Source organism: Schistocerca serialis, chromosome 9 (assembly GCF_023864345.2).
Source record: "Schistocerca serialis cubense isolate TAMUIC-IGC-003099 chromosome 9, iqSchSeri2.2, whole genome shotgun sequence".
Lineage (NCBI taxonomy): Eukaryota > Metazoa > Arthropoda > Insecta > Orthoptera > Acrididae > Schistocerca > Schistocerca serialis.
This window is the reverse complement of record NC_064646.1, coordinates 136659028-136672192: the sequence shown is the minus strand read 5'-3', so window position 1 is coordinate 136672192 and position 13165 is coordinate 136659028. Positions and strand designations below refer to the sequence as shown.

At 40.4% G+C, this 13165-nt stretch overlaps 1 protein-coding gene across 1 annotated transcript in view; it reads left to right on the top strand.

Moving 5' to 3' along the window:
- Positions 1-5538, top strand: part of LOC126419328 (prenylated Rab acceptor protein 1) — a 58328-nt gene extending 52790 nt beyond the window's left edge. The window contains exon 4 of the mRNA XM_050086512.1: positions 2500-5538. Within this exon, the coding sequence (XP_049942469.1) occupies positions 2500-2603 (104 nt within the window). The 3' untranslated portion in view covers positions 2604-5538. The remainder of the gene's footprint in view (positions 1-2499) is intronic.
- The last annotated feature ends 7627 nt before the right edge of the window (positions 5539-13165 follow it).

The window sequence follows — 13165 nt, the reverse complement described above, 5'->3', positions numbered from 1 at the left end:
TACTACGACTCGCATTCGGGAGGACGACGGTTCAATCCCGTCTCCGGCCATCCTGATTTAGGTTTTCCGTGATTTCCCTAAATCGCTTCAGGCAAATGCCGGGATGGTTCCTTTGAAAGGGCACGGCCGATTTCCTTCCCCATCCTTCCCTCACCCGAGCTTGCGCTCCGTCTCTAATGACCTCGTTGTCGACGGGACGTTAAACACTAATATCCTCCTCCTCCTTTACTACGAGATTATTATGTCATTCTGAGCACTCTAGATTTTTCTTCTTTCATCTGTAAGCTCAAGTCTTTCCTGAGTTATTCACAGCATCGCCCCCCACCCCCACTTTATTTTTTCCCTCTTCTTTTGCTATGCCCATGGTGTCCTGTCTTGCCTTAATTATTTCGTTTTGTATTATATTCCACTTGGCTTATACTAATTTATTCTGGGTCATTTACTTAGACCATTCATCGCTGCATTCGAGAATTTGCACTATACTTCAATCTGCATCAAATTTTCAGTACTCCACTTCATTGTGTACTCCTTTTTAATCATCCCCCTGAAATTCAGCCTCTTCACCATCACTGTGGATTTGTGATTTAAGTTTATGTCCACTCTTGAGCATGCTTTTCAGCCCATAATTTGATTTCTAGATCTTTTTGTAATCATGATATTGTCTAGTTGATATCTTCCTGCACTTTCTTGTCTTTCTTATGTATACATTTTCCCTTTCCCTCGTGATTTTGGAAGAGACTATTTGCTACAACCTTTTGAAACCTATTATGTAAATTGAAGGTGAATAGGGAAGAAAGGAAGGGGAAGAACTAATATCAGCTGCATTGGAAGTTTATGGAATCAGCGGCAATGAGTGAAAATGTCTGCCAGACTGGGACCCAAACCCAGGACCTACCGCTTACAAGGCAGTTGTGTTAATCATTGCGCCATCCAGACGCAGTGCTCATCTCAAATGCACAGACAATTTTGGCACACTCCCCATTTAACTCATATTCCCATCTAGGAATACCTGTCCGAAGTCTCCTTGCATGTCGTCCATGTTCGCAAATTTTAGATTTCCGCTGGAGGTTGAACATAAATATGCAGCCACACTGAAGGTTGTGGATTCATTGTCCATCACGGCAAATCAATTGTATGAATGCTTGGTGTCTGTTCTTTCAGACATGTCCCAAAGAACAGACACCATGGGAAATCAGTTCTGGAACCTATTGCAGAGGTCTATAAGTCTCACTTCCTCTTCTTTCATTTTCAACTCATATTCTCCAGTAATTGTCCCCTCCATTCTTACACATTCTATAGTAGTCCTGTCACATAGAATTATCAAATATTCATTGCCAATCATGTTGTTCATCAGTTTCTACATTTCCTAATATATTCTCTCTATTTCCTCAGTGTCAGCTTGTGAAGTGGGCTCGTAAACCTCTACAAATGTGGTTGCTGTCAACTTTGATTCAGCCCTCATAAAAATCATTCATACTCTGGGTTGCTCATCTTTATACCTACACTTATTTTCATAAGAATATCAACTCCCATTACACTATTTACTAATGCTGCTATTATTACTTTTTACTCATCCAACCAGATTCCCATTTCACTTCACTGATCCCTAGAACCACTTTCCTTATGACATTGAAGTGTCTAACATTCTGCACAGCCTCACCTGAAGATCCAAACATGTGACTAGTATACCTCCAGAGCTTATATTTAATTTAAAATGTGAAAGGAATAATAACCAAGAGATTATTGTACAAGACTGCATGTTCTGTGGATACACTTTTTAGTTTTTAATGCAGCAGTGTTTCCATTGACTTGTTTCACCTGTTTGGATTGTTTCCTACCCCAAAGGCAAAAGAGTGGCCTGAGCCTTTGCCCTCTTTTTGGAAGTCATATGTAGAATGAATGACTCTATATACCGGAAGCCTTCAGTCACCATAATTGACATTTTTATTCATAATCTTAGTAGTGTATGGAATCGGACCTGGGACAGTGCACTTTTGGATTGGTAATAAAAGACACAAATCCCTAGATCATGTGCAGTACTTCTCTCGTAGTGCACCATTTAAAATTAAGTTTACTTTCAGATTACATGTTAGCTTCTTTGTACTTGAAGAAAACACGATGCCAAACAAATATTTGATTATGCAGTGAAATCTGAAATTGCAAGAAATAATTAATTTTTATTAATTATGGTACTCATCTCCAAGTTCAGGCAATGTGCTAAATTGACTGCTACAGATTGAAGTATTCCAGTTAGGTTAAAATGTGATTTTTATCAAGAGAATACAGAACTGTGAAGACACGACATCCCACAATGAGAAAATGAAGATTAGATAATGCATCAGTGTAAAATGTTTAAAAATCATTTCCTGCCCTGAATACGCAAATTGTGATTTTGATATAGTGTGACGTGTTGCATATACCACTTTTAATAGCCTCATCTCTCAGTGCTAAATTATTTTCAACACAACATTTTATTTACATTTGTTTCTTCTTTTTCAGGTGCTTCCTTGGTAATAATTACTCTACATGCAGCTTGTTACAATATTGATGCTGTGTTGAGTCAGGATGAGAGCAGATTTGACCTTGTAATGGAAGAGGTCTGATCAAATATGTAGCACAGTATGTTATACACACTGTTTATGTACATTGAACATAATATAATTTATGGATACTATTTCTAGTTACAGAAAAATGTAATATTTTTTGAGCATCTGATTTTATTTTATATATACATTTCAGTGTCAATACAAAGAATTTTCTACTAATATCATAACAGGATTTGCAGAGTTATATTGATATAGGAGGAGGATGTGTATTCATATAGAATTGGACCGTAAAAAGACATGTTATGCAGATGCTAATTCTGACAGCAGTGGATGAATAGCTTGTGCAAAGCAGTGCACAGTGATCATCACATCTCCATGGACTATCTAGATATAGCTAGATAGATATATCACTCACATCTCAAAAATAGGGTTGGGGATGGGGGAGAAGAAGTAGTATAGGGAATTCTGCAGAACTGCAAATTCGTGACAATGATAATGTGACAGTGAGTCAGTCTTAATTTTCCAGTGCTGCACACTGCTCAAAGAAAGATCTTTGCATTACCATAGAAATCTGATTTTATGTTGGAATAAACCTTTACCAATAGTGAAATATTATTCTCAAACAAGCCCTGAGAATAGAAAAAATAGTATTGGAACTAATTAGAAAGTTTGATTCAATAGATAAAAAAATATAAAGGTTGTACATTTAACTTGATTTCTCCTGCATACAAACTTCACTCAGAATAACAAAATATAATAAAATAACCATCATACTGTGATTGTCAAAGCTTTAAAAAGTTAGAAAAACATGAGAAGAGCTCCTGATTTGTGTTTATTACAATGAATGTCATAATACCTGTTCTGAAACATGAGATGGATTTGTAGGTGACAACAAAAGAAATATGATCACAGAATGAGCAGAACAGATAATCTCCCACTATATCTGGTTAATAAATGCAAAATATGAATTTTAGGGAACGTGGAATAATGAACTGTGTGTTCAAACAGTGGAAAGTCCAGGAAGAAATAAAAACAGTTTGGAAAGGATAGAGTGATACTCACTACATAGAAGATGTGTTGAGTTGCAGACAGACACAACGAAAAAGACTGTAGACAGGCACAAAGAAAATGAACGCTAGAAATATTTAGTTTTTGGACAACGTCCTCCTTCAGAAGTAGAAACACACACATTCACACAAAAACTCACATACACCCAGAGATAGTGGCTGTGTGTGTGTGTGTGTGTGTGTGTGTGTGTGTGTGTGTGTGTGTGTGAGAGAGAGAGAGAGAGAGAGAGAGAGAGAGAGAGAGAGAGAGAGAGAGAGAGTGTGTGTGTGTTTTGCTGTATAAGTGGGTTGAGTTTTTGGCCAAAAGCTGAAATATTTCTAGCTTTCTTTTTCATTGTGCCTATCTGTGACTCACTGCTTCCACTATGTGTGAGTAACAATATATTTTTTCCATATTGTTGAACTGTGTATTCAGATTTTATGGATGACAGATAAAATGTTTGATTAAAGAAAAGAAATTACTGAATGCAACTAAAATGAACAGTATTATACTACAAGACATCGAAGTTCCACAAATAAGAAAATTTTCTATAGAGGCCACTGATTGTGGTCCCAGAAGATCACCTTGTGTGGTAAACATATTGAAATATAAGTTATTCAAAATGTTGTGCTGCAGTGGAATACTGAAGAAATTATTTCAATTTGTAAAAAGAAATAAAAGGGGAGATGGAAGAAACTGTATTGAACATTCAGGCTGCATAAATAACATAGGAGGTTGACTAGCTGAGGCACGCAGTAATTGTGAATCTTATACTAGAGCATTGAGCAAGGAAGATAAACATAGCAATGTGGAGGAGATTAATTCATGGTAATGAGATCAGCAAAGATAAGTCATGACGAATGCAGTAAAATAAAACAATCAATCAGTGAGAGTGAGAGTGGAAGAATAGAGGACTGCACAGTATTTTATTAACAATAATAAACATAATCATGCAGAAGAGACAAATGTGTATATTATTGTGAATGATGTACACATTTCAGTGTTAGAACTGAACATTAAAGGCATTAAGAAAACAATAGTATGAGGTTGATATGGCTGTGCTTGCTGTAGCAACACTAAAACATACAATTTTGTAGGAAGTGGTAGTCAGTCTTCTTGTGAAATATCATTATTTTCACATCATTTTCAATGCCATTTTATGGCAGTAATGGGGAACACAAAATGGAAATATTAAAATCTGTTTTCTATTCCTGCACCATATCATACAAAGATAGCAAGAAATTCAAATGTGCACAGTGGCTTGCATATCAAATCAACAGATAAATATTGTGAAGGTGGATGAATAAAATATATAAACTTTAAAAAGCTATACATTACTATTTTACATTTTCATATGTCAATACTTTTGGAAATTCATTTTCTCTGTGATGTGATATAAATTGTCATGTGTCCAGAAATTTTATTTCAGAATTTTATTTTCCTTTTAACAAGTCCATGCTATTATTAAAATAAGTTTATCAAGCTTTTTTAACGTGTGTTTCTGATAATCATGATTGATGAAACATTGGTTTATGTGAAACTCCTAAAATCACTCAACTAAAAACTTGGATAGACAGTCAATACCTGTGATATTGTTGAAATTGGCTTAAAAAAATCCTGACCCAGTCATACCTCCTGCAGTTCTCTGTATAAATTTATATTAGTTAATGAAGATGAGATTAGACACACAATGACATATCATGTGGCCAGTCATTTCCCTCAGAATCCTAAAGCTATTTACAAAATCTCAATGTGAAAAGACAAATACATTTTTTTTTTACCTGTGCTAATTTATTTTGTAAATCGGAGTGCGTAAAATGTAAATAGGTTGCCCAAATACAATTCAAACCATGTCTATTTATGAAGATTTTGTATATAAATTTTATTTGTGTGCTGTGTATTCTTTCATATAAATATTTTAAAATAAAGTACCATACTAACTTCCTGTGTCAGTTGTTGCCTCTGGACTTCCTTATCTTTCTTTACTTTTCAATGAGTGTTACCAAATTACTTCAGGTTCTTGCACACTATTCCTGTTGTGCTTGCTTCTTCTACTGTGTTTTTCTCACTCTTCTTCATGCCTTGCATTGATTCTTTTATGCTGATGTATATGTTGCCTCATTTTATAGGCTAACTTTCATGATAAGTATTGAATGAGGATGTAAAATGTACACTAATGACTATCAATGCTACTATACTTGTGTTATTCTGCTGCGTATGCTTTTGAATAACATAATAAGATAAAGTTGTCACCAACCTGAAGGTTGGCTTGAATATTGCACTGTTTTATTAGACCTGGTCCTATTGGCGGTGGCATGACCTCGCTTTTCTCTGACCTTTGAAATGACTTACCTAGCCATTTACAGGGCAGCCTACAGTTTAACATATTCTTGGAACCTTGCACAACATACATACATATGTACATGCCATAAGAATGAAGGCTTACTTCAGAATTTCCTTACAGTCTAATTCAGAAGAATTATTTTATTCTTAATTTATTTTCAGTTTATTTTCAATTTCTGGATTTTCAGATGCCCTCCATTTGTTTTGGAGGCCACCTGTTCGAATATCTATTCGCCAAAAATATGCTGCAGCCCAAAAAAAGCTCGGTGTGCAAACTGTAAATTTTTTAAGTTTTTTTCCAGCCACAACCAAGCAGTAGAGGCCACTGTCACAGATGTGCTAATCAAGTAAGTAACTGGGCAGTTTTGTTGAGATTATATCAAGACACTCTGGACAGGCAGCTATTTTTACAAGGTCCTTTACAAATTTATGGTGATAGTTACACAAATCAATAAACAACTGTATCCTCTGGGTTGTGTGTGGTATTGGAAAATTTTAAATTATATCTGTAAGACAAAGATCAGTCTGTGCATCATATTCACTACCAAAGTGTCCCAGATAGGTAGCCTGAGTTTGAGCAAAGTGGCACCTGTCCGTGTTCAGCATCAAACATTCTGACCATAATCTGTTAAATACATCCTCCAACTATCTCACATACTCCAATATATCCTTTTGTGTAATCTATTATGTCATCCAAATGCACGATACAGTTCTATGCTTTAACCCTCTTAAAATTCCATCCAGTAACTGCTGAAAGGTGGCAGGTGCATTTTTTAAACCAAATGGGATCTGTTTATACTGATAATGTCTGCATGGTGCTGTAAATGCTGTCTTTGGTCTATCCTCAAATGCTACTTCTAACTGATGATAGTCACTTTTGAATTCCACTATAGTAAAATAATGACACTGACCCAAATTATCCAAAGGTTTCCATAATATTAAGGACTGGATTAGCTTCTGTAACAGTCTGTGCAGTCAGAAACCTACAATCACAGTAAAACCTATATTTTCTCATTCCATCCAATAATTTCTTAGGGACAATAATTTTATTTGTGCTCCAGGGACTGTCACTAGGTTCTATGATCCCATCTCATAGTAGTTGTTCAGTGAACTCCTGTATTAACAGCAGTAAATGTCTCAGTACGTGATACATTTTTCTATAAATCATTGTACTATCCCCTGTTGGTATAAAGTGCTGAGTTACCGGAGTTGCTGCTAACCACGCATCTATACAAAACAAGTTGCTACTTCTTCCATAGCTGTGTGATCACTCCACGTTCTCGCAGCATCGAAAGATTGCTTATGGTTTATATCCAGACTCAACCTATCGAATTCTTCTTCCTTTAATACTTCTTTAGTGGCTGGAATTATACCTTTTGATGGACCAATGCCACCTCTGCCAAAATTATCTACACTAACTGGAACCATATATTCCCCATCAACATTACTCTTGTGCACTAAGCTTCTATGCACAGAACTGTGTGAACCATCTAATACTTCACTGCTTGAGAATGATTCAACCACATACAAAGCCCCACAAGGCAGATCAGTACCCACTGAAACCCACACTACTTTTCCCATTTCTTTTGGTCAATCTTTAACAAACTTGTCTGCAGTTTAGTTGGCATCACCTTCATGACAGATGAGCCTTGCGCTATGGCCTCATCTACAACTGTATCACGAAGTGAAACAAAGTTTCACTAAGTTCAATCATACGTCACCAAAGATAAATCCTAGCACGATGTTTGTAAAGAAAATCTAGCCTGAAAATCACTGACTATCCTTCACCCATATATGGTAAAACTTCCATTTGTTCCATAAACTTAGTTGTCCCAAGAGTAAACTCAAGTATCATCATACCAAACAACTCCACACCATTATTGCCAACACCATGTAACTTCTAACGTGATGGCCTAAGTATCCTTCTGCTCACCAGGTTCAGACACATAACGGACATTGCACCCTGGTGTCTACAAGAAACCTCTTTGTACACCACTCACTAAGTAGCATTCTGTTTGTGCTCTATCCTGTGCAGTGTTATGATCTGTTGGGGTTGCTTTCCAATAGTCAAAGATTCAGATTTGAATTTGACGGATGCATAACCAACGGTGCTTCCCACATTCCCTCTTTTGACAATTTCCTGCTCAGTGGCCCACATCCACACATGAGTAACACACTGGTTGCCCACAGTTCCTGCATGTGGCCCTTATGAGCACACCTATAACCATTGACATCCAAAGCCTTAGGGCAAAATGTATCGCCTCCAATTGTGCTGCAATTCTAAGAGCTACTGTTAAATCTTTAGGATTCTCAATGCAAACTCTTTGTGACATTTCTGTGAGCATTAGATTTTTCTGTGTGTATTCAGTGCAAGAAAAATCTAATGCTCCATTTTCTGCTTCCTGCAGTGTTACTTCATTGGCCTCTGCATTCTCGGTAGGCACATACATCTGCGCATTGCCTGTCTGAAAAAAATTGCCGTTGACTTATTATATTTCAAAGACAAAGTACTGAGCTTCTCATGGAAAAATTCAGGGGCTATTTGGTTTTTGGTAATGCTGGCATAGTCCACCGACCCAACAGCTGAAACGAATATGCTTTACTGAGGATCATGATACAGCACTTATATCCTGGCTTTACCTATTAAACCCAAGGTAGCCACACAAAGGGTACTTCATGCGACCAACTGCTTATTGCAGGAACAGCTGTAATGTTGTTAATGAATATTGACACATCTTCTGTTATTTTACCCAAAACAGGACCAATAAGTGCAGTTATACAGACAGATCAAAAGAAGTAGAAAAAATGGTTCAAATGGCTCTGAGCACTATGGGACTGAACATCTATGGTCATCAGTCCCCTAGAACGTAGAACTACTTAAACCTAACTAACCTAAGGACATCACACAACACCCAGTCATTACGAGGCAGAGAAAATCCCTGACCCCGCCGAGAATCGAACCCGGGCGTGGGAAGCGAGAACACTACCGCATGACCATGAGCTGCCTTATTTTTCCCTGACTCTGGTTGAACCTAACTGGCTTCCAAAGCCTCAAATGTATGAAAAAGTTCCTCATGCTAATGCTCCTGCTCCTCATGGGAATTTTCATTAGTAGCAGCAGCAGAAGTATGTGTTTCTACCATTTTGCATACTTTCTGTCAATACCAGAAACACAAATAACTAACTAGTGCACTCAGTATTCATAAAAAACTTATAAATTAATTTGTCTGCTGTGTCCTCACCCATCTACACACTGAACAATTGTGAGACAAATGATCAACCCTTCCACCGTGTAAAACGCGGCTGCTACAGCCCTAGCGCACAGCAATCCGCATCCTGTAAGACTGCAAAACTAACACTTTACTGGTACTAGATTATCAGATATACTGTCACCCTTAAACAATGGTAGGCCCATGGGTTCATGTGGCTTCACAAATGTAACTTTAAACACGATATATCCAGCACATACAAATTAACTCTTAACAACTGAGAAGAAATATTGAATCAAACATAAACAGTGACACTCACTGCACATGTTGTTTGCCGAGCCAATACTGCTGAATTGAAGATTTGCCAAGTATCATTGCCCATACATAATGACCAAAATACGCAATCCTACTACTAGACACTAAAACACAACATTTGGGTCTCGAGAATTACCCAGTAATCACTTCTCTCACAAAACTGTAGCATTTGGATGCTGGACTCAACACAACACATTGTTTCGGGAATTGTGACAACCATTTACTGACACTGATTGTAACGATCCAGCCTATTCCAGGCAACTATGTGTCAAAATGAGTGAGAGAAATGGTGCTGGAGAGGACAGATTCATGTGGGGAATGCAGTGAAACAGTGGTAGTACTGGAAGTTGTGTATACAACCAGCCTTATACAGCACTCCATCTAGTCATCACACTGTGTGTGTGTGTGTGTGTGTGTGTGTGTGTGTGTGTGTGTGTGTGTGTGTCATTATGTACTCATCTCATGCCATGCACTTAGGTGCGATAGCTGACACTAGGTGCGCTGACAGTGGTTAGCCAGACACCAGTTCCATATATTGGTGAAGTTTACCCAAATCCCGCTGCCATCCCACCACAAGTATGGCAAGTCTCATGCCAGAACTTGACGAGCTAATCAGCATGCAAAAGCTCATCATTCTCTTCAATTTGAGACACAGCCAGAATAGTAGCCCAACTGAATGCGTTGAGCAGCAACAGTGTGTGACCTGACTTGAAGTAACATTTTGTATGACAGAGCAGTTGCATGCCTCTGAGAAACTCTCGTGTTGTAGATTTAACTGGGTCCAGTAACCCATGCTCAAGGCAGAGTGAGGTGAGAAAAGTGGACAGGACAAGTATAAGGCAAACTTACTCATCCCCCCCCCCCCCCCGTTCCTCCCCACCCACCCAGCAGGACTACATCAGAAGTATAGCTAGGATATAAGTAATGGAGCTTAGTGGCTCAAAACATTCAGTGATGCCAGCATTCTGTCTGCATCTTGAAGTGGAGAGAGTGACAGGTTTATAAGTTTCAGAGAAACCGTGGCTAATCTCTGGTGATAAAGATCTGCTGGCTGTCTGCCTGCTGATTAAATCATCAAGTTCCAGTACGAGACTCGCCATACCTGTGGTGGAGATACCTACGGGACTTGCAAAAACTTCACTGATGTGGAGCGCTAGTGTCCAGTCAGCCGCTGCTCTCTGAGAGACTTCAGCTGACAGACTGCAAGCTGTATAAAATCCTGGTGGGGGAGGTGCACCCTCGCAGCCTCCTAGATTCGCGGGGGAGGGGGGGGGGGGGGGCGACCGGGGTATTGCTGCTCGGCATCAGAACATCTTAAGTCGGCTGTCGCACACAAGTACATGACATGGGGCAACAAGTGCACGAGGGCGTTCGTAGCTGGAGAAGCTCGGGACAACGGCTGTCACTGGGGGGATGGGGGGCATCAATGTATTCAGGAATCGGCTGTGATGTGTGCACACATTGCCGTCCTGAGACTGTTGTGTTGTATAAGGCTAACTGCTCACCCTGGCCTAATCTGTTCCCTTCCTCACCATTTCTCTTGCCCGTCCTGATGTGTGGCGGGGTCTTTACAAATACTGTAGAAGAGTTCTGGTATCCTCAATACATAATCCAGGACAGATGAATCTAAGCACAACTTGTCTGCTGTTGCACTATACCCTTCTGTGTACCTTGGTAACATCATCTTGGGGAATGAGTGAAAGTTTATATCCTCGTTAGTTATTCTACACTCCTGGAAATGGAAAAAAGAACACATTGACAACGGTGTGTCAGACCCACCATACTTGCTCCGGACACTGCGAGAGGGCTGTACAAGCAATGATCACACGCACGGCACAGCGGACACACCAGGAACCGCGGTGTTGGCCGTCGAATGGCGCTAGCTGCGCAGCATTTGTGCACCGCCGCCGTCAGTGTCAGCCAGTTTGCCGTGGCATACGGAGCTCCATCGCAGTCTTTAATGCTGGTAGCATGCCGCGACAGCGTGGACGTGAACCGTATGTGCAGTTGACGGACTGTGAGCGAGGGCGTATAGTGGGCATGCGGGAGCCCGGGTGGACGTACCGCCGAGTTGCTCAACACGTGGGGCGTGAGGTCTCCACAGTACATCGATGTTGTCGCCAGTGGTCGGCGGAAGGTGCATGTGCCTGTCGACCTGTGACCGGACCGCAGCGACGCACGGATGCACGCCAAGACCGTAGGATCCTACGCAGTGCCGTAGGGGACCGCACCGCCACTTCCCAGCAAATTAGGGACACTGTTGCTCCTGGGGTATCGGCGAGGACCATTCGCAACCGTCTCCATGAAGCTGGGCTACGGTCCCGCACACCGTTAGGCCGTCTTCCGCTCACGTCCCAACATCGTGCAGCCCGCCTCCAGTGGTGTCGCGACAGGCGTGAATGGAGGGACGAATGGAGACATGTCGTCTTCAGCGATGAGAGTCGCTTCTGCCTTGGTGCCAATGATGGCCGTATGCGTGTTTTGCGCCGTGCAGGTGAGCGCCACAATCAGGACTGCATACGACCGAGGCACACAGGGCCAACACCCGGCATCATGGTATGGGGAGAGATCTCCTACACTGGCCGTACACCACTGGTGATCGTCGACGGGACACTGAATAGTGCACGGTACATCCAAACCGTCATCGAACCCATCGTTCTACCATTCCTAGATCGGCAAGGGAACTTGCTGTTCCAACAGGACAATGCACGTCCGCATGTATCCCGTGCCACCCAACGTGCTCTAGAAGGTGTAAGTCAACTACCCTGGCCAGCAAGATCTCCGGATCTGTCCCCCATTGAGCATGTTTGGGACTGGATGAAGCGTCGTCTCACGCGGTCTGCACGTCCAGCACGAACGCTGGTCCAACTGAGGCGCCAGGTGGAAATGGCATGGCAAGCACAGGACTACATCCAGCATCTCTATGATCGTCTCCATGGGAGAATAGCAGCCTGCATTGCTGCGAAAGGTGGATATACACTGTACTAGTGCCGACATTGTGCATGCTCTGTTGCCTGTGTCTATGTGCCTGTGGTTCTGTCAGTGTGATCATGTGATGTATCTGACCCCAGGAATGTGTCAATAAAGTTTCCCCTTCCTGGGACAATGAATTCACGGTGTTCTTATTTCAATTTCCAGGAGTGTATCTATCCATCTAATTCTGAACATTCCTCTGCAGCACTATAAGTAAGAAATTTCTGTTCTCGCCTTGTCTGAACTGCTTATCACCAATGTTTCATTTCCGTAAGAGGTTACACTCCATACAGAAAAAAACTTCTTGAGGCCTGAATTCATATTTATTGTTATCAATTTTTTCTTTTTCAGAAACTCTTTTCTTGCTGTTACCAATATGCATTTTATATCCTCTCTAATTTGGCCATCATCAGTTATTCTTTCTCTCAAGCAGCAAAACTCATTGCCTTCCTTTAGTGTCACATTTCTGTTATTTAATTCACCTACATTCCATTACTCTTGCTTTACTTTTACTGATATTCACCTTCTAACAACTTTTAAAGACACTATCAATTCAGTTCAACTACCAGTCTCACTACTGTCTTCATTCTTAAAAATAATTGAATCGATCATGAAAGAGAGGCTAATGAGTTAGATGAATAAATACATCCTTTTCAGAGAGGCTCGGTTTGGTTTCCAAAGTAGGAGAAGTACAATATTGGACATTAGAGTTCAGAAAAGTGGTACCTGAAG